The sequence below is a fragment of the Lucilia sericata genome, unplaced genomic scaffold (assembly GCF_015586225.1).
Source record: "Lucilia sericata isolate MDLA Ls3-8-SP2 unplaced genomic scaffold, ASM1558622v1 Contig000596F_arrow, whole genome shotgun sequence".
NCBI classification, from domain to species: Eukaryota; Metazoa; Arthropoda; class Insecta; order Diptera; family Calliphoridae; genus Lucilia; species Lucilia sericata.
The window spans coordinates 220,439-238,105 of NW_023994603.1; the positions used below are offsets into that span (position 1 = coordinate 220,439).

The following is a 17,667-nucleotide window of genomic DNA, read 5'->3' on the forward strand; positions in this document are numbered from 1 at the left end:
TTCCAAATTCACAGTACTTTAACAAAGAGTTCAAATCATATATTATGCGGATAACGCATTCCGCAACAACATAGAAGAAGTCCAACTTTCTTATATTATTTTCTCGAAAACTTAGCTCACTTACTCAGTTCACCCTTTGCAATCGCAACAAATTTTTGAAACGTGACTCCTTAAGCACATGTGACAATATTTGATAAAGAAACCTTTTCGCTACCTTGAAGAAAAATGAACATGAAAGATCTCACGATCATAAAATTAAACATCATGTTAACATATCAACAAAGAAGTCATTCTATCTTCAAAACATGCAATTGAAAACCTATCTGAAATATTATATATTCTCAATGTACGGGAAAAAAAATATGTATGGGGGTCCGCGAAATTAAATAAGCTCTTCAAGGGGTCCGCGAAGTAAAAATCTGTGGGAACCGCTGGTCTAGTCTATATAACTAATTTGTTTATTATTGAGTATGAGTAATAATCAAAGTTAAAAATTAATCATACGCCCCGTGCTTCCTAAATTTAATTTAATTATAAAAGGGTGTGTATAGCCTGAAGGCCATAACAAGTGGAAAATTTTCCTTTTTTGAAAATAATCCATTGCCTACTTCAAGGCTTGTGGTTTTTTGACAAATTGTGCTTTCGCCATAACATCTTTAAACTATTTGTTTGTTTTAAGCATATGGCCTATAATGATATTAAAATCATCTATGAATTTCGTAGGTCATAAAAATCTAACATAAACATGTTAATAAAAATTAAGCGACATAAAACCACAATAAGAAAAAAAAAAAAAAAACAAACACACTAGACATTAAAAACCAAAGAAATGTGGACAAAAACTAAAATTACTAGGGGAAAACAGTTAAATGTATATTTTTGGAGGAGGTATTGTTGGAGACAAATGTTTCATTTATTTTTATAGTTAAGCCCTTAAATATGTAGAAAACTATTTAATGTCCTTTATATATCTTACAGTGTGTTAGTTTGCTTTTAAATGTCATTTGAAGTGAAATTTATGTGAATGAGTCTGTAAGATTTTGTTTGAATGTCTGTAAGTGACAAAGGCCTCTCTTTGGGTTTGTTGTAGAAATGAAAAAGTCTGGAAATTTTCACTACGAAACTTTGATAAATTAAACAGATTTATTACTTAACAGCATCATCTTTATTCATACATGTTGTGTTGGTATAGGATTTAAAGAACATCCTTTTGTTACAAGAGCAAAAAACAATGTAGGACTAGAGCCAGTAAATATAGTGTTTATATTCTCTATTTCAAACTAGTCTAAACATTCAAGCATTTGATTTCATTTCATGTTATTTATTTTCTCAAAAAAAAAAAAAAAAAAAAAAAATAAAAATAAACTAGCGAAATGTATTAATGTCCTTTAGATTTTTATTCCATAAAAATACTATTTTAGCTTTGTGGGTGTATGTGTGTTTATGTGTACTCTGTAGGAGTGTGTTTATCCTTTCCCTGCTTACCATCTGTTTGTCTTTTTGTCGTGCTAAATGTCTTCTAGTCTGTTTTGTGGGGTTACCTCCTCCAGTCTTAATAACAGTCTGTTTTCCTCTTTGTCCTTTTATATTGTAGATTTTTGTTAATTTTTCTTTTTTTGTTTGCTTACTACTTCCTTTACTTTTTTCCATATTTGTTTGCATTTCAAATTATCTTCTCATACGTTACTGGAGACGACTAGCTGAGCTTTCTACTCTATAATTTTTTTGCCCATTTCTTTTAAAATTCTTTACATTGTGTCTTTTTTTTTATAAATTTTACATCATGTCTTGTATTATTTACATATCTTTTGTTTTGTGTTGTTGTTTTTCTGGTTGTTTAGTTTTAAATTTGTTTAAAGAATTTAAAACAATGTGGCAATGTTAGTTCTATAAAGCTTTTGTTACAGAAAAGTAAAAGAAATGCAACAATGTTTGAAAAACAATTTTCACAGTAACATAATTTTGACGTATGATTGTTATTTAATTAACTGATAATTAAATATTACGCATACGGTCATGTGACCCATGCAAAAAGCAGATAATTTACCTCTAGCAGTTTTTGTTAAAAAATTCTAGTGAAAGCGTATGAGTATTACTAAATTTTGAAATGGTGACGTATGAGTATTACCTAAGTAATAAATTTCTAAATATTACTCATACGTTTACATGGTGCATAGGATAACAGCTAATATCTTTTAAACTGCTGATCCAATTAAAAATCAATATATAGGAAAATTACAGTGGAGGAAATAGGCTTTATAGAAAATTTAATTTCAACTTTCTAATGCAAATATCAAATGACTTATAAACTCCCAAACTTGCACATCAAATATGAAAAATTCACTAATACTCAATATATCTGATGTCTAGCTGGACTTAAGTCTAAATATATTATCTTCCTATTAACTAAGTTTTCTTTAATCTTCTTGTAGTATGCATCTCCTTTTCATTTCTGTCATTTATGTAGTATATGTATCTAAAATGTTATTGTTGCTCTGTTTGTTCACAAACATCATCTATCCTGTTACTTGTTTTGTCTATTCATGTCTATTCAAACCGAAAAGAATTCATATCATGTCTAATTTAGTCTTGCCTGTAAGGCTAGTGAAGCCTTTAACCGCTAAGAGTTTAATAAGCAGTGTTTTCAAAGAGTTCAATGTTTTTTTTTTAAACTCAAATCTACATAGTCGGTACTGTAGTCTAGTCCATAGCCTGAACTATAGATTAGTTTTTAGTCTGGACAATAGTTTAGTCTATAGTTTGGACTATAGTTTATAATATAGTGTGGACCAAAGTATATTCTATAGCTGATATTATAGTCTTGTCTATAGTATGGACTATATCTTATAGTCTTGAATTAAGTCTAGTCAATAGTCGATATTCCAGTCTATAGAATGGATTATGGTTCAGTCTATAGTCTTGACTATATTCTGGTCTGTAGCCTTGGCTAAAGTATAGTCTATAGCCTTGACTATAGTCTAGTCTAAAGTCCTGACTATAGTCTAGTCTATATTCTTGAATCTAGTCTATAGTCTTGACTATAGTCTAGTTGATTGCTCGGTCTATAGTCTGGACATTTTATAGTCTTGACAATAGTCTCAACTATAGTCTAGTCTATAGTCGTGACTATAGTCTAGTCTATAGTCGTGACTATAGTCGTGACTATAGTCTAGTCTATAGTCGTGACTATAGTCGTGACTGTAGTCTAGTCTATAGTCGTGACTATAGTCTAGTCTATAGTCGTGTCTATAGTCTAGTCTATAGCCGTGACTATAGTCTAGTCTATAGTCGTGACTATAGTCTAGTCTATAGTCGTGACTATAGTCTAGTCTATAGTCGTGACTATAGTCTAGTCTATAGTCGTGACTATAGTCTAGTCTATAGTCGTGACTATAGTCTATTCTATAGTCTTGACTATAGTCTATTCTATAGTCTATTCTATAGTCTTGACTATAGTCTATTCTATAGTCTTGACTATAGTCTATTCTATAGTCTTGACTATAGTCTATTCTATAGTCTTGACTATAGTTTATTCTATAGTCTTCACTATAGTCTATTCTACAGTCTTAGCTATAGTCCATTCTATAGGCTAAGCTATAGTCTTAGCTATAGTCTATTCTATAGTCTAGTCTACAGTCTATTCTATAGTCTTGCCTATAGTATAGCCTATAGTCTTGACTATAGTCTTTACTATAGTCTTGACTATAGTCTTTACTATAGTCTTAACTATAGTCTAGTCTTATATAGTTTAGTCTATAGTCTAGTCTATAGTCGTGACTATATTCTATAGCCGTGACCATAGTCTATAGTCTTGACTATAGTCTATAGTCGTGACTATAATCTATTCTATAGTCTTGACTATAGTCTATTCTATAGTCTTGGCTGCAGTCAATTCTATAGTCTTGATTATAGTCTATTCTATAGTCTTGTTTATAGTCTATTCTATAGTCTTGGTTATTGTCTGTTCTATAGTCTTGACTATAGTCTATTCTATGTCTTGACTATAGTATATTCTATAGTCTTGACTAGAGGCTATTCTATAGTCTTGACAATACTCTATTCTATAGTCTTCACTATAGTCTAGTGTACAGTCTTGACTGTAGTCTTAACTATAGTCTAGTCTATAGTCTTGACTATAGTATATTCTATAGACTTGACTATAGTCTAGTGTACAGTCTTGACTATAGTCTCAACTATAGTCTAGTCTATAGTCGTGACTATAGTCTAGTCTATAGTCGTGACTACAGTCTAGTCTATAGTCGGAACTATAGTCTAGTCTATAGTCTTGACTATAATCTATTCTATAAACTTGTCTATAGTCTATTCTATAGTCTTGACTATAGTCTATTCTATAGTCTTGACTATAGTCTATTCTATAGTCTTGGCTATAGTCTATTCTATAGTCTAGTATAGTCTATTATATAGTCTTAGCTATAGTCTAGTCTATAGTCTTGACTATAGTTTAGTCTACAGTCTTGACTATAGTTTAGTCTACAGTCTTGACTATAGTCTAGTTTTGATTACTGTCTAGTCGATAGTATGGGCAACAGTCTAGTACATACTCTTGACTATAGTCTTAGCTGTAATCTAATCGATTGTCTTGAAGTCTAGGCTATAGTCTTGGCCCATAGTCTTTTCTATTGCCTAGTCTATAGTCTTGCCTATAGTCTAGTCTATTATAGTCTTGCCTAGAGTCTGCTCTATGGTTTTGCCTATAGTCTAGCCTACAGTTCTGATTATAGTCTAGTCTATGGTTTATATTATTGTCTAGAGTATTGTCTTGACTATATTCTGAACTGTAGTCTATAGTCTTGTAGTCTTGATTACAGTCTAGTCTATAGCATGGACAAAAGTCTAGTCTATAGTCTTGCCTATAGTCTAGTCTATAGTCGTGACTATAGTCTTGTCTGTAGTCTTGCTTATGGTCTAGTTAATAGTCTTGCCTATAGTCTAGTTTATAGTCTGTCAGTATTTCGAAGAACAATGGAATTGTATTAATGTAATTCCTTTGAAACTCTGTTTCTGTAAGAATTCATCGTTATTTACATTTGTGGGGAAAATATCCTTGCAATTGAAGTAGTGTATGTGCTTCTTGTTAAAGGATGTTATGGAGTATTTCGCTTTATATTTAGGTTTTCCCTTTCCTACTTTTTGGTTTTCTTATTGTTCTTGTAGTTTGTTTATTTATTTCTTATTATTAATCTTTTGATGTCACCATTATTCATAATCAGTCGTGTTGAAAATAATACTTATGTTCTATTTTCTTGTTATTTTTCTAGCTTGTGGTTTTCACTTTCAATTGAAATTTTTTTTTTGTTTTGGCTTTTAATAATGAAAAATGTTTGTAAAACGTTTTTGGTAGGGCTTATTTTTCTATTTATCTTTTGGTTTCTTTGTTTTCTTATTAAAGGAAATTGTGCTCTGAATTTTGTATTTGGAAAAGTTGTGTCTTTTAGAGGTTGTCAAGGATTTATTTGAAGTCGGGTAATTAATGGTTTGAAGGAAGATGTGTGTAAATAAGAAACAATTTTGTATCATTATAAGACCTACAGAATGGGTTTGCTTTGCAGATAGTGAATATGTAGCAAGTCAGTGCAGTCTTTTCAAATTATCCTTACTAGCGTCTACTCTATTGTAATGATTCTAGTTATCCTGTACTATAATTAGGATCATAGTCTAGCCTACAGTCTTGACTCTTATTTCATTTAGTCAATAGCATTTCATTCTAGTCAGTAGCATTTGCTCTAGTCTGTACTATTATTTAGTCTATAGTCTGGACATTAGTCTAATTTATTGTCTAGTCTGTGGTCTGGAATGTTTATAATGTGTTCTCTTTCTTATTCTATTTAATATCATTTACATCTCATTTAAATAGCATAATTTCCATATAATATGCTTATTACTACTGTCGACAGCAAAACTCATACAAATTTCTTCCATAGAAATTGTAAAATTATATCAAAATTTCCTCTATTTTTCACAGAAAACAGTTGTTGTCTACAAACTGAATATAATTTTGCAAAAGTTTTTCTTTTATGGTGTTTGATTTCTATTTTTATGACTATGATTATATATCCATTTTTTTTGTATGCCATTCTTTGTAAAAAGTAATATTATTTATATTTTACGTTTCTCCATTTTTTGTACAACATTTATGTCACTACAACAAAAACAATTGCGAAATGGAAATAGCCAGTGGCAAAAAATGAAAAAAAAAAAGAAAATATTAGCAGGATGGCTGTATGACTTTACAATAAAGATAATGACAAAAATGTGAGGGGGTATAAGATTTGTGTATACATGACTTCTATACAAAACCAAAAACTAACTGTAGCCCTCCTTCATTTATTATAATACTGACATCTAGGCTTTGTATTATTTATTCTTTTCTATTTTATGATGGACTTTAGTGTACTTAATTTATTTTTGTGGTATAATATTTGTTAAATGTACGGAGATAGTTTTCTACACCCTACTCCATAAACTTTATTGTGTAGCCGGGAATGAAATTAAACTTTAATCTATTTTATAATCTATAGTCTACTCTAAAGTCTAGTCTATAGTTTAGTCTAGTCTAGTCTATAGTCTAGTCTATAGTCTAGTCTATAGTCTAGTCTATAGTCTAGTCTATAGTCTAGTCTATAGTCTAGTCTATAGTCTAGTCTATAGTCTAGTCTATAGTCTAGTCTATAGTCTAGTCTATAGTCTAGTCTATAGTCTAGTCTATAGTCTAGTCTATAGTCTAGTCTATAGTCTAGTCTATAGTCTAGTCTATAGTCTAGTCTATAGTCTAGTCTATAGTCTAGTCTATAGTCTAGTCTATAGTCTAGTCTATAGTCTAGTCTATAGTCTAGTCTATAGTCTAGTCTATAGTCTAGTCTATAGTCTAGTCTATAGTCTAGTCTATAGTCTAGTCTATAGTCTAGTCTATAGTCTAGTCTATAGTCTAGTCTATAGTCTAGTCTATAGTCTAGTCTATAGTCTAGTCTATAGTCCTAGTCTATAGTCTAGTCTATAGTCCTAGTCTATAGTCTAGTCTATAGTCTTAGTCTAGAAGTCTAGTCTATAGTCTAGTCTATAGTCTAGTCTATAGGCCTAGTCTATAGTCTAGTCTAGTCTAGTCTATAGTCTAGTCTATAGTCTAGTCTATAGTCTAGTCTATAGTCTAGTCCTAATAGTCTAGTCTATAGTCTAGTCTATAGTCTAGTCTATAGTCTAGTCTATAGTCTAGTCCGATAGTCCTAGTTGCTATAGTCCTAGTCTATAGTCTAGTTCTATAGAGTCTAGTCTATAGTCTAGTCTATAGTCTAGCTCCTATAGTCTAGTACTATAGTCCCTGACTATAGGTATAGGCTAGTTTATAATCTAGTTTATAGTGTAGCTTAGGGTCGAGTTTATTAATCTAAGTCTATAATCTAGTCTATAATCTAGTATATAATCTAGTCTATAGTCTAGTCTATGGTCTAATCTATAGTCTAGTCTATAGTCTATAGTCCTATTCTAGAGTTATAGTCTATAGTCTATTCTAGAGTTATAGTCTAGTAGACTATAGACTAGAGTTTAGTCTGTACTCTAGTCTATTGCCTAATAGATGTATATCGTGTACGTCTGTAGCGACAGAACCTTTTTATAATATTTTTCTTGCTAACATTGTCCAAATACTTTGGAACAATAGTGCTGAACATTGTGCTGAATTTGTAATTCACGTTACCGCCTTTTATTACATTCAAACTTGAAAACTTGTGTAGGAAGTTTGTTTTTTTCTAGCGATTTTTTTTAGTAGAAAAGAATAATAGAAATAAAGAAAGTAATGTTGAAAACTTCTAACAGAAGCTGCAGATAATATGACATGGCGTGTTTTTTTATTCACACTTTAATTTATAAATTTAGCATATTTTTTCGTTCGAAATTTCGTTTTTTTTTTTTTTTGCTTGTGCTGTTTTTTGGAAAGAGGCCATTGATTATAATGTGGACAGTATAGAGATAGAATGCTTTATTGTTTTGTAAGGAAGACTAGAGTTGGAAAAGAAGATGTGAAGTTTTTTTAAGTAAAATTTTGTTTTTTTGCGCTTTACTCTTGTCCATTTTTCTGGTATTAGTTACAAGACAGAGGAATAATTTAAAAAATCCCTTGTTAGTTCGAGAGAATACGCTGAAAGTAAGTCTATATTAACACTAAGATTTAGCTGGGACAGAGCAGCATCCCTTGAATAATACTTCCTAGCAGACAATTTTTTTTTTTCATAAATATTTTTGTTGGCTGAAACGTGACAGTCATGTTTTATTGTTAAATCTGCCTGCTGTTTTCTTTTTTACTTTAAATTGAAATTTGTTCTTCTTTTTTAAGGATTTTTTGTTTTTTTGGTGATTTCATTTGTCTGTTTTTTCCATTATGCTGGTTAGAGTTTATTAGTGCTGCTGATTTGCTTAAAAATTTGATTTCATTTTGAAGCTGTGGTATAATACTTATTATTGTCATGACTTGTTTTTAGTTTCTTTTGTTGATTTGAATACATTTTGCATACAAATTTTTTGTATTTTTAATTTTTTGGTACAAAAGAATTAAATGAAACAAAGGGAGACAATTTAAAGTTTAAATTAAACAAAGATAATTGTGGAAATATTGTGAAATGAACGAAAATTAATATTTTCCCAAAGACATTTCATTTAATCAAAGCATAATCTTAGAAATGAAAACTACAACATAATTTTAGGCTTAGATGTTTAAACCCACAGAAATCTAGGAAAATGTAAAATTCTAAAAACTTTGCTTTTTGTTTTTCTTTCCAGGCGGTTCCTCTGATATCACCAAAGACCAGTGCAACAAAACAGTGGATATTTTTGAAGATGTTAGCTCACCTGAGGTGACGAATCAAAATGTGGGGCGACCCTTAACCTGCTGGTATCGTTTTCGCACACTTAAAGGTGCTCCCAGGGATTTTGTGCTGAGACTTAGATTTAAAAAGTTCAAAATTGGCACTCTAATGAATGCCACCCATTGTGAGGGTGGCTATTTACAGGTAATCATTCCATTACATAACCTATAACTAAATTATGTTTCTTTTTATTAACTCAATTACTTCTTTTAGTTTTTATGATTGATTTTTTATCTCTTCTTTTTTACTTCACAAAGAAAAAAACTTTAAGTGTTAACTTTAAAGCTTTTTATGTCTGACATCCATATAAAGCTTAATATAATTTGTTAACATTTATTGTTTGCCATGAATTAAGGCTCAAGGGAATTGTGATTTATGACAAAAGACAAACTAACAAACATACTAATACATCAACTAAGGAGAGCAAAAAAAAAATGAAGAAAAAAGACAAAGATATCAAATTTAATTTATTGCTTAATATAACCACTACTGACTTACAAAACACACGTACTTAGGCCGATGTATTAGTGTGGACACCATTTTCACAGTCTTCAATTCGAAAGATAAAGACACTTTTCTGCACAAAAATTAAACTGAACTAGAACTAAACTAGACCTGACCTAAAACTGAACTAGAACTGAACTGGAACTGAACTGGAATTGAACTAGAACTGAACTAGAACTGAACTAGAACTGAACTAGAACTGAACTAGAACTGAACTAGAACTGAACTAGAACTGAACTAGAACTGAACTAGAACTGAACTAGAACTGAACTAGAACTGAACTAGAACTGAACTAGAACTGAACTAGAACTGAACTAGAACTGAACTAGAACTGAACTAGAACTGAACTAGAACTGAACTAGAACTGAACTAGAACTGAACTAGAACTGAACTAGAACTGAACTAGAACTGAACTAGAACTGAACTAGAACTGAACTAGAACTGAACTAGAACTGAACTAGAACTGAACTAGAACTGAACTAGAACTGAACTAGAACTGAACTAGAACTGAACTAGAACTGAACTAGAACTGAACTAGAACTGAACTAGAACTGAACTAGAACTGAACTAGAACTGAACTAGAACTGAACTAGAACTGAACTAGAACTGAACTAGAACTGAACTAGAACTGAACTAGAACTGAACTAGAACTGAACTAGAACTGAACTAGAACTGAAACTGAACTAGAACTGAACTAGAACTGAACTAGAACTGAACTAGAACTGAACTAGAACTGAACTAGAACTGAACTAGAACTGAACTAGAACTGAACTAGAACTGAACTAGAACTGAACTAGAACTGAACTAGAACTGAACTAGAACTGAACTAGAACTGAACTAGAACTGAACTAGAACTTAACTAGAACAGAACTAGAACTGAAGTAGAACTGAACTAGAACGAACTAGAACTGAACTAGAACTGAACTAGAACTGAACTAGAACTGCACTAGAACTGAACTAGAACTGAACTAGAACAGAACTAGAACTGAACTAGAACTGAACTAGAACTGAACTAGAACTGAACTAGAACTGAACTAGAAATGAACTAGAACTGAACTAGAACTGAACTAGAACAGAACTAGAACTGAACTAGAACTGAACTAGAGAACTGAACTAGAACTGAACTAGAACTGAACTAGAACTAGAACTGAACTAGAACTGAACTAGAACTGAACTAGAACTGAACTAGAACTGAACTAGAACTGAACTAGAACTAGAACTGAACTAGAACTGAACTAGAACTGAACTAGAACTGAACTAGAACTGAACTAGAACTGAACTAGAACTGAACTAGAACTTAACTAGAACTTAACTAGAACTGAACTAGAACTGAACTAGAACTGAACTAGAACTGAACTAGAACTAAACTAGAACTGATATAAAACTGAACTAGAACTAAACTAGAACTGATATAAAACTGAACTATAATTCAACTAGAACTGAGTTTCCATAGAAATTTTTGGTGCTACCTTTATACACATATGTACGTCAGTACAGCAACTCAGACACTGTCTTACACAGATATTTGATAACATATCTTATGTGTGTATATGGGAGAGTGTTGGCAGAACTGAACTAGAACTGAACTAGAACTGAACTAGAACTGAACTAGAACTGAACTAGAACTGAACTAGAACTGAACTAGAACTAAACTAGAACTGATATAAAACTGAACTAGAACTAAACTAGAACTGATATAAAACTGAACTAGAATTCAACTAGAACTGAGTTTCCATAGAAATTTTTGGTGCTATCTTTATACACATATGTACGTCAGTACAGCAACTCAGACACTGTCTTACACAGATATTTGATAACATATCTTATGTGTGTATATGGGAGAGTGTTGGCAGTTTTTCCTCGAAGATAAATGTATGACATGAGCTCAACATATGGACATCATATTAATAATACCAAAAGACTAAATAATGTTTTCTTCAAACTGTTGTTTTTTTGTTTTCATTCTTTCCATTTGCTAGATGTGTCAAATAAAAAATTTTATACATTACAGTGAGTGTGTTTGTAGTTGATTTTCACTTCCGCTTGGTTAACAGTAAATAGCACTAGACGTTTTTTTTTGCTTTTACACAAACTCCCTGGTGTATAGCAAATAGCCAAATAAGAAAAAATATGCTAACGGCCTTTCAGCCGAACAAAAAAAATGTTAGCCACTACTGCTGTAGCATAAATGATGACATATGGGAATAATCATACCCTAGATGACAGCTTCATATATTTATTTTAGTTCCAGCAACTAACAAACCAAATCAAAAAAAAAAAATGGTTTTTATGTTTTAGCTTCAAACTCCTAAAATATTTGGTTGCTTTTTATATTTCTAGTTTTTTTTTTAAATTTTTAATTTTGCAATTGACTCTAGTCAATAGCATTATTCTTTTCATATAATTTTTTTCAAACATGTTGCTGGTATTTCCGCTGAATTTCAATTTATATCAATTTTTAATGCCAAATTTGTGTGTATGTGTGTGGTTTTGTTTTAGATTGTGGATGGTAATGCCAAAACTGATGTCTCCAATCGTCGAGAGCCCGGCATGTTTTGTGGTGAAGCGGAACAACCTCAAACATTTATAAGTGAGACGAGTTATGTGAAAGTTATGTTTCACACAGACAACTTTACAGATCAGGTAAGTTAGTTTAAATATATTTATAATAATACTTAGCTCTTGAATAAAATATTTTAAGCAATAAAATATTTTTAAACCAAAATAAAATACCAAAACGAAAAATTGTATATCCAACTGTTTTCTTGCTGCTGGTCTTCCCTTCATATTCGTTATTTTTGCTTCTTTTTGTTTGTAATTTACTTGCCGTGCTGTTCTTTTTTTACTAATTTAATATTCACTACTGATTTTTGTTCTGTTGCCTTCAGCCAGAAAGTATCACTGCCTGAAGAAAAGGAAGTGAAAATGGAAAAAGGCGGAAATTAACAACGAACAAATAAAAATATCCATAATACCAATACAAACTCATAAATATAATCAGTATTAAGTCATATAACAAACTGTCAACATGTATGCGAGAATTGATGAACATACTTAACAAACACAGATGCATACTCACTCAATCATTAACACATACACAAATGTATAAACGGGGGCAGTTTGAAAAGTTTAGTTCTGGTTAATTTCTAGTTCAGTTGTAGTTCTAGTTGTAGCTCAGTTCTAATTCAGTTCTAGCTCGATTTAAGATCTAGTTCAATTCTAGTTAAGTTCTTGTTCAGTTCTAGTGCAGTTCTAGTTCAGTTCTAGTTCAGTTCTAGTTCTAGTTCAGTTCTAGTTCAGTTCTAGTTCAGTTCTAGTTCAGTTCTAGTTCAGTTCTAGTTCAGTTCTAGTTCAGTTCTAGTTCAGTTCTAGTTCAGTTCTAGTTCAGTTCTAGTTCAGTTCTAGTTCAGTTCTAGTTCAGTTCTAGTTCAGTTCTAGTTCAGTTCTAGTTCAGTTCTAGTTCAGTTCTAGTTCAGTTCTAGTTCAGTTCTAGTTCAGTTCTAGTTCTAGTTCAGTTCTAGTTCAGTTCTAGTTCAGTTCTAGTTCAGTTCTAGTTCAGTTCTAGTTCAGTTCTAGTTCAGTTCTAGTTCAGTTCTAGTTCAGTTCTAGTTCAGTTCTAGTTCAGTTCTAGTTAAGTTCTAGTTAAGTTCTAGTTCAGTTCTAGTTCAGTTCTAGTTCAGTTCTAGTTCAGTTCTAGTTCAGTTCTAGTTCAGTTCTAGTTCAGTTCTAGTTCTAGTTCAGTTCTAGTTCAGTTCTAGTTCAGTTCTAGTTCAGTTCTAGTTCTAGTTCTAGTTCAGTTCTAGTTCTAGTTCTAGTTCTAGTTCAGTTCTAGTTCTAGTTCAGTTCTAGTTCTAGTTCAGTTCTAGTCAGTTCTAGTTCAGTTCTAGTTCAGTTCTAGTTCAGTTCTAGTCAGTTCTAGTTCAGTTCTAGTTCAGTTCTAGTTCAGTTCTAGTTCAGTTCTAGTTCAGTTCTAGTTCAGTTCTAGTTCAGTTCTAGTTCAGTTCTAGTTCAGTTCTAGTTCAGTTCTAGTTCAGTTCTAGTTCAGTTCTAGTTCAGTTCTAGTTCAGTTCTAGTTCAGTTCTAGTTCAGTTCTAGTTCAGTTCTAGTTCAGTTCTAGTTCAGTTCTAGTTCAGTTCTAGTTCAGTTCTAGTTCAGTTCTAGTTCAGTTCTAGTTCAGTTCTAGTCAGTTCTAGTTCAGTCTAGTTCAGTTCTAGTTCAGTTCTAGTTCAGTTCTAGTTCAGTTCTAGTAGTCTAGTTCAGTTCTAGTTCAGTTCTAGTTCAGTTCTAGTTCAGTTCTAGTTCAGTTCTAGTTCAGTTCTAGTCAGTTCTAGTTCAGTTCTAGTAGTTCAGTTCTAGTTCAGTTTAGTTCATTCTCGTTCGTTCTAGTTCAGTTCTAGTTCAGTTCTAGTTTCAGTTCTAAGTTCAGTTCTAGTTCAGTTCTAGTTCAGTTTCTAGTTTCCAGTTCTAGTTCAGTTCTAGTTCAGTTCTAGTTCAGTTCTTAGTTCAGTTCTAGTTCAGTTCTAGTTATAGCTTCCCTTAGTTCTTCAGTCTCTATTTTCAGTTAGTCACGTTCAGTTCACGATCTAGTTGCAGTCTATGTTCCAGTCTTATCGTTCAAGTTCTAGTTCTAGTTTCAGTTCTAGTTCTAGTTCAGTTCTAGTTCAGTTCTAGTTCAGTTCTAGTCAGTTCTAGTTCAGTAGTTCTATTCAGTTCTATGTTCAGTTCTAGTTCAGTTCTAGTTCAGTTCTAGTTCAGTTCTAGTTCAGTTCTAGTTCAGTTCTAGTTCAGTTCTAGTTCAGTTCTAGTTCAGTTCTAGTTCAGTTCTAGTTCAGTTCTAGTTCAGTTCTAGTTCAGTTCTAGTTCAGTTCTAGTTCAGTTCTAGTTCAGTTCTAGTTCAGTTTCTAGTTCAGTTCTAGTTCAGTTCTAGTTCAGTTCTAGTTCAGTTCTAGTTCAGTTCTAGTTCAGTTCTAGTTTCAGTTCTAGGTCAGTTCTAGTTCAGTTCTAGTTCAGTTCTAGTTCAGTTCTAGTTCAGTTCTAGTTCAGTTCTAGTTCAGTTCTAGTTCAGTTCTAGTTCAGTTCTAGTTCAGTTCTAGTTCAGTTCTAGTTCAGTTCTAGTTCAGTTCTAGTTCAGTTCTAGTTCAGTTCTAGTTCAGTTCTAGTTCATTCTAGTTCAGTTCTAGTTCAGTTCTAGTTCAGTTCTAGTTCAGTTCTAGTTCAGTTCTAGTCAGTAGTTCAGTTCTAGTTCAGTTCTAGTTCTAGTTCAGTTCTAGTTCAGTTCTAGTTCAGTTCTAGTTCAGTTCTAGTTCAGTTCAGTTCTAGTTTAGTTCAGTTCTAGTTCAGTTCTAGTTCAGTTCTAGTTCAGTTCTACTTCAGTTCTAGTTCAGTTCTAGTTCAGTTCTAGTTCAGTTCTAGTTCAGTTCTAGTTCAGTTCTAGTTCAGTTCTAGTTCAGTTCTAGTTCAGTTCTAGTTCAGTTCTAGTTAAGTTCAAGTTCAGTGCTAATTCAGTTCTAGTGCAGTTACTTTAAATATTGCCCTCGCTCCTTACATCATTGCGAGTATTGTGTATGTTAAAGTATCAATAATATAACTGTTAATGAATACACATACTTGTATCAACATTTACATTCTCATACTCATTTTACATGTGTCTGAACAAGTAAATGCGTGTATTGCATTAAATGTCAACTCTGGTGACAAAAATACATGATATTGTTCATAAAATTTATGCACTCTTCGACCAAGTGTACTACGTGTGTTGGAATGTAGATATGAAAATGTACATTATATGTTTAATAATATAAACACATGTATAATTTTTTGTAACTATATGTGAAGTAGTGTTGGTATTCATGTGCTAAATTATGTTATTTCAGTATCACAGGTTTTCCAGCGAAAATATAGTTTTACGCAGTCATTGTATTAAATATTGACGATGTAAACTAACGAATATGTATATGTACATTTGTATTTATATATATAAATATGGGCATTATTGCTTGGTCTACATACATTGTTACAAATACTTTATATACAATTCAAATTTGTACATTAGTCGTGTTCACAAGAAAGATAAACAGTTTTCTATTGTTGACACTTCCTTGTAAATTGAGAAAAGTGTCTTCAATTTGAAGAAAAAATGGCTTCAAATTGATGAAACTTCCCAATGGCAAAAACGTCATCAATTAAAAGAAAAGGTGTTTTTAAATTGTAGACTATTTTTTATACGAAAGTTTTGCTAATTTGTTGTTTTAGAATTATATACTTAAATAAAAATATAAAAAAATACAAAATTTGTCATCAATTTAACGAAACTTTTCTATGAAAGGTGTTATCAAATTGAAGAATTTTTGTATTTATGTCAAAAATGCGTACAAATGCAGCTATTTTACTGATTTTTGTTATGTATTTAATATACATATTAAATGAATTTTAATAATAATTTTAATTATGCTGTTGCAGTTGTAGTTTTTTGTAACCTAATTTGTTAAATTAATAATTGAATCGTGTGACATTTTATGAATTTACTAGGAAAAGTGTTTTATTAAATCAGATAAAAAACTAAATATTATAAATAATTTAATTTTAATAAAATTATTCTGAATTAATGATTTAATTGTAATAAAAAAATTTAATTGAAAAAATGCACTTCTCATAAAAGGGCAAGCAATTTAGGGATTTTTAGTGAAAATATGAATTTTAAGTGTACAATTGAAGTTTTAATGAAAAATTCGGATTTTTAATGAAAAATCAAATTTTTGGTGAGAAATCAGATTTTTAGTGAAAAATAAAATTTTTGATGAAAAATTTAATTTTGATGAAAAATTTTATTTTTAGTGAAATTTTTAATTTTTAATGAAAAATTTTAAGTGAAAATTTTTTTTGAGAAAAATTTTGTTCTATTTCCGTCTAGTTTAGTTCTAGCTCAGTTCTAGTTCAGTTCTAGTTCAGTTCTAGTTCAGTTCTAGTTCAGTTCTAGTTCAGTTCTAGTTCAGTTCTAGTTCAGTTCTAGTTCAGTTCTAGTTCAGTTCTAGTTCAGTTCTAGTTCAGTTCTAGTTCAGTTCTAGTTCAGATCTAGTTCAGTTCTAGTTCAGTTCTAGTTCAGTTCTAGTTCAGTTCCAGTTCAGTTCTAGTTCAGTTCTAGTTCAGTTCTAGTTCAGTTCTAGTTCAGTTCTAGTTCAGTTCTAGTTCAGTTCAGTTAGTTCTAGTTCAGTTCTAGTTCTGTTCTAGTTCTGTTCTAGTTCAGTTCTAGTTCAGTTCTAGTTCAGTTCTAGTTCAGTTCTAGTTCAGTTTTAGTTCAGTTCTAGTTCAGTTCTAGTTCAGTTCTAGTTCTGTTCTAGTTCTGTTCTAGTTCTGTTCTAGTTCAGTTCTGTTCTAGTTCTGTTCTGTTCTAGTTCTGTTCTGTTCTAGTTCTGTTCTAGTTCTGTTCTAGTTCTGTTCTAGTTCTGTTCTAGTTCTGTTCTAGTTCTGTTCTAGTTCTGTTCTAGTTCAGTTCTAGTTCTGTTCTAGTTATGTTCTAGTTTTGTTCTAGTTCTGTTCTAGTTCTGTTCTGTTCTAGTTCTGTTCTGTTCTAGTTCTGTTCTGTTCTAGTTCTGTTCTGTTCTAGTTCTGTTCTGTTCTAGTTCTGTTCTAGTTCTGTTCTAGTTCTGTTCTAGTTCTGTTTCTAGTTCTGTTCTAGTTCTGTTCTAGTTCTGTTCTAGTTCTGTTCTAGTTCTGTTCTAGTTCTGTTCCAGTTCTGTTCTAGTTCAGTTCTAGTTCTGTTCTAGTTATGTTCTAGTTTTGTTCTAGTTCTGTTCTAGTTCTGTTCTAGATCTATTCTAGTTCTGTTTTAGTTTTGTTCTAGTTCTGTTCTAGTTCTGTTCTAGTTCTGTTCTAGTTCCGTTCTAGTTCTGTTCTAGTTCTGTTCTATTTCTGTTCTAGTTCTGTTCTAGTTCTGTTCTAGTTCTGTTCTAGTTCTGTTCTAGTTCTGTTCTAGTTCTGTTCTAGTTCTGTTCTAGTTCTGTTCTAGTTCTGTTCTAGTTCTGTTCTAGTTCTGTTCTAGTTCTGTTCTAGTTCTGTTCTAGTTCTATTCTAGTTCTGTTCTAGTTCTGTTCTAGTTCTATTCTAGATCTGTTCTAGATCTGTTCTATTTCTGTTCTACTTCTGTTCTAGTTCTGTTCTATTCTAGTTCTATTCTAGTTCTGTTCTAGTTCTGTTCAAGTTCTGTTCTAGTTCTAGTTCTATTTCTGTTCTCGTTCTGTTCTTGTTCAGTTCTAGTTCAGTTTTAGTTCGGTTTAAGTTCACCGCTTGT

The 17,667-nt window shown here is 31.5% G+C and overlaps 1 protein-coding gene across 1 annotated transcript in view; it reads left to right on the forward strand.

The window, feature by feature from the left end:
• Nucleotides 1-17,667, forward strand: part of LOC119606514 — a gene marked incomplete at its 3' end in the record, with an annotated part of 164,737 nt that overhangs the window by 124,065 nt on the left and 23,005 nt on the right. Inside the window, exons 2-3 of the mRNA XM_037960048.1 lie at nt 8,791-9,020; nt 11,880-12,023. Coding sequence (XP_037815976.1) covers nt 8,791-9,020; nt 11,880-12,023 — 374 coding nt within the window. The remainder of the gene's footprint in view (nt 1-8,790; nt 9,021-11,879; nt 12,024-17,667) is intronic.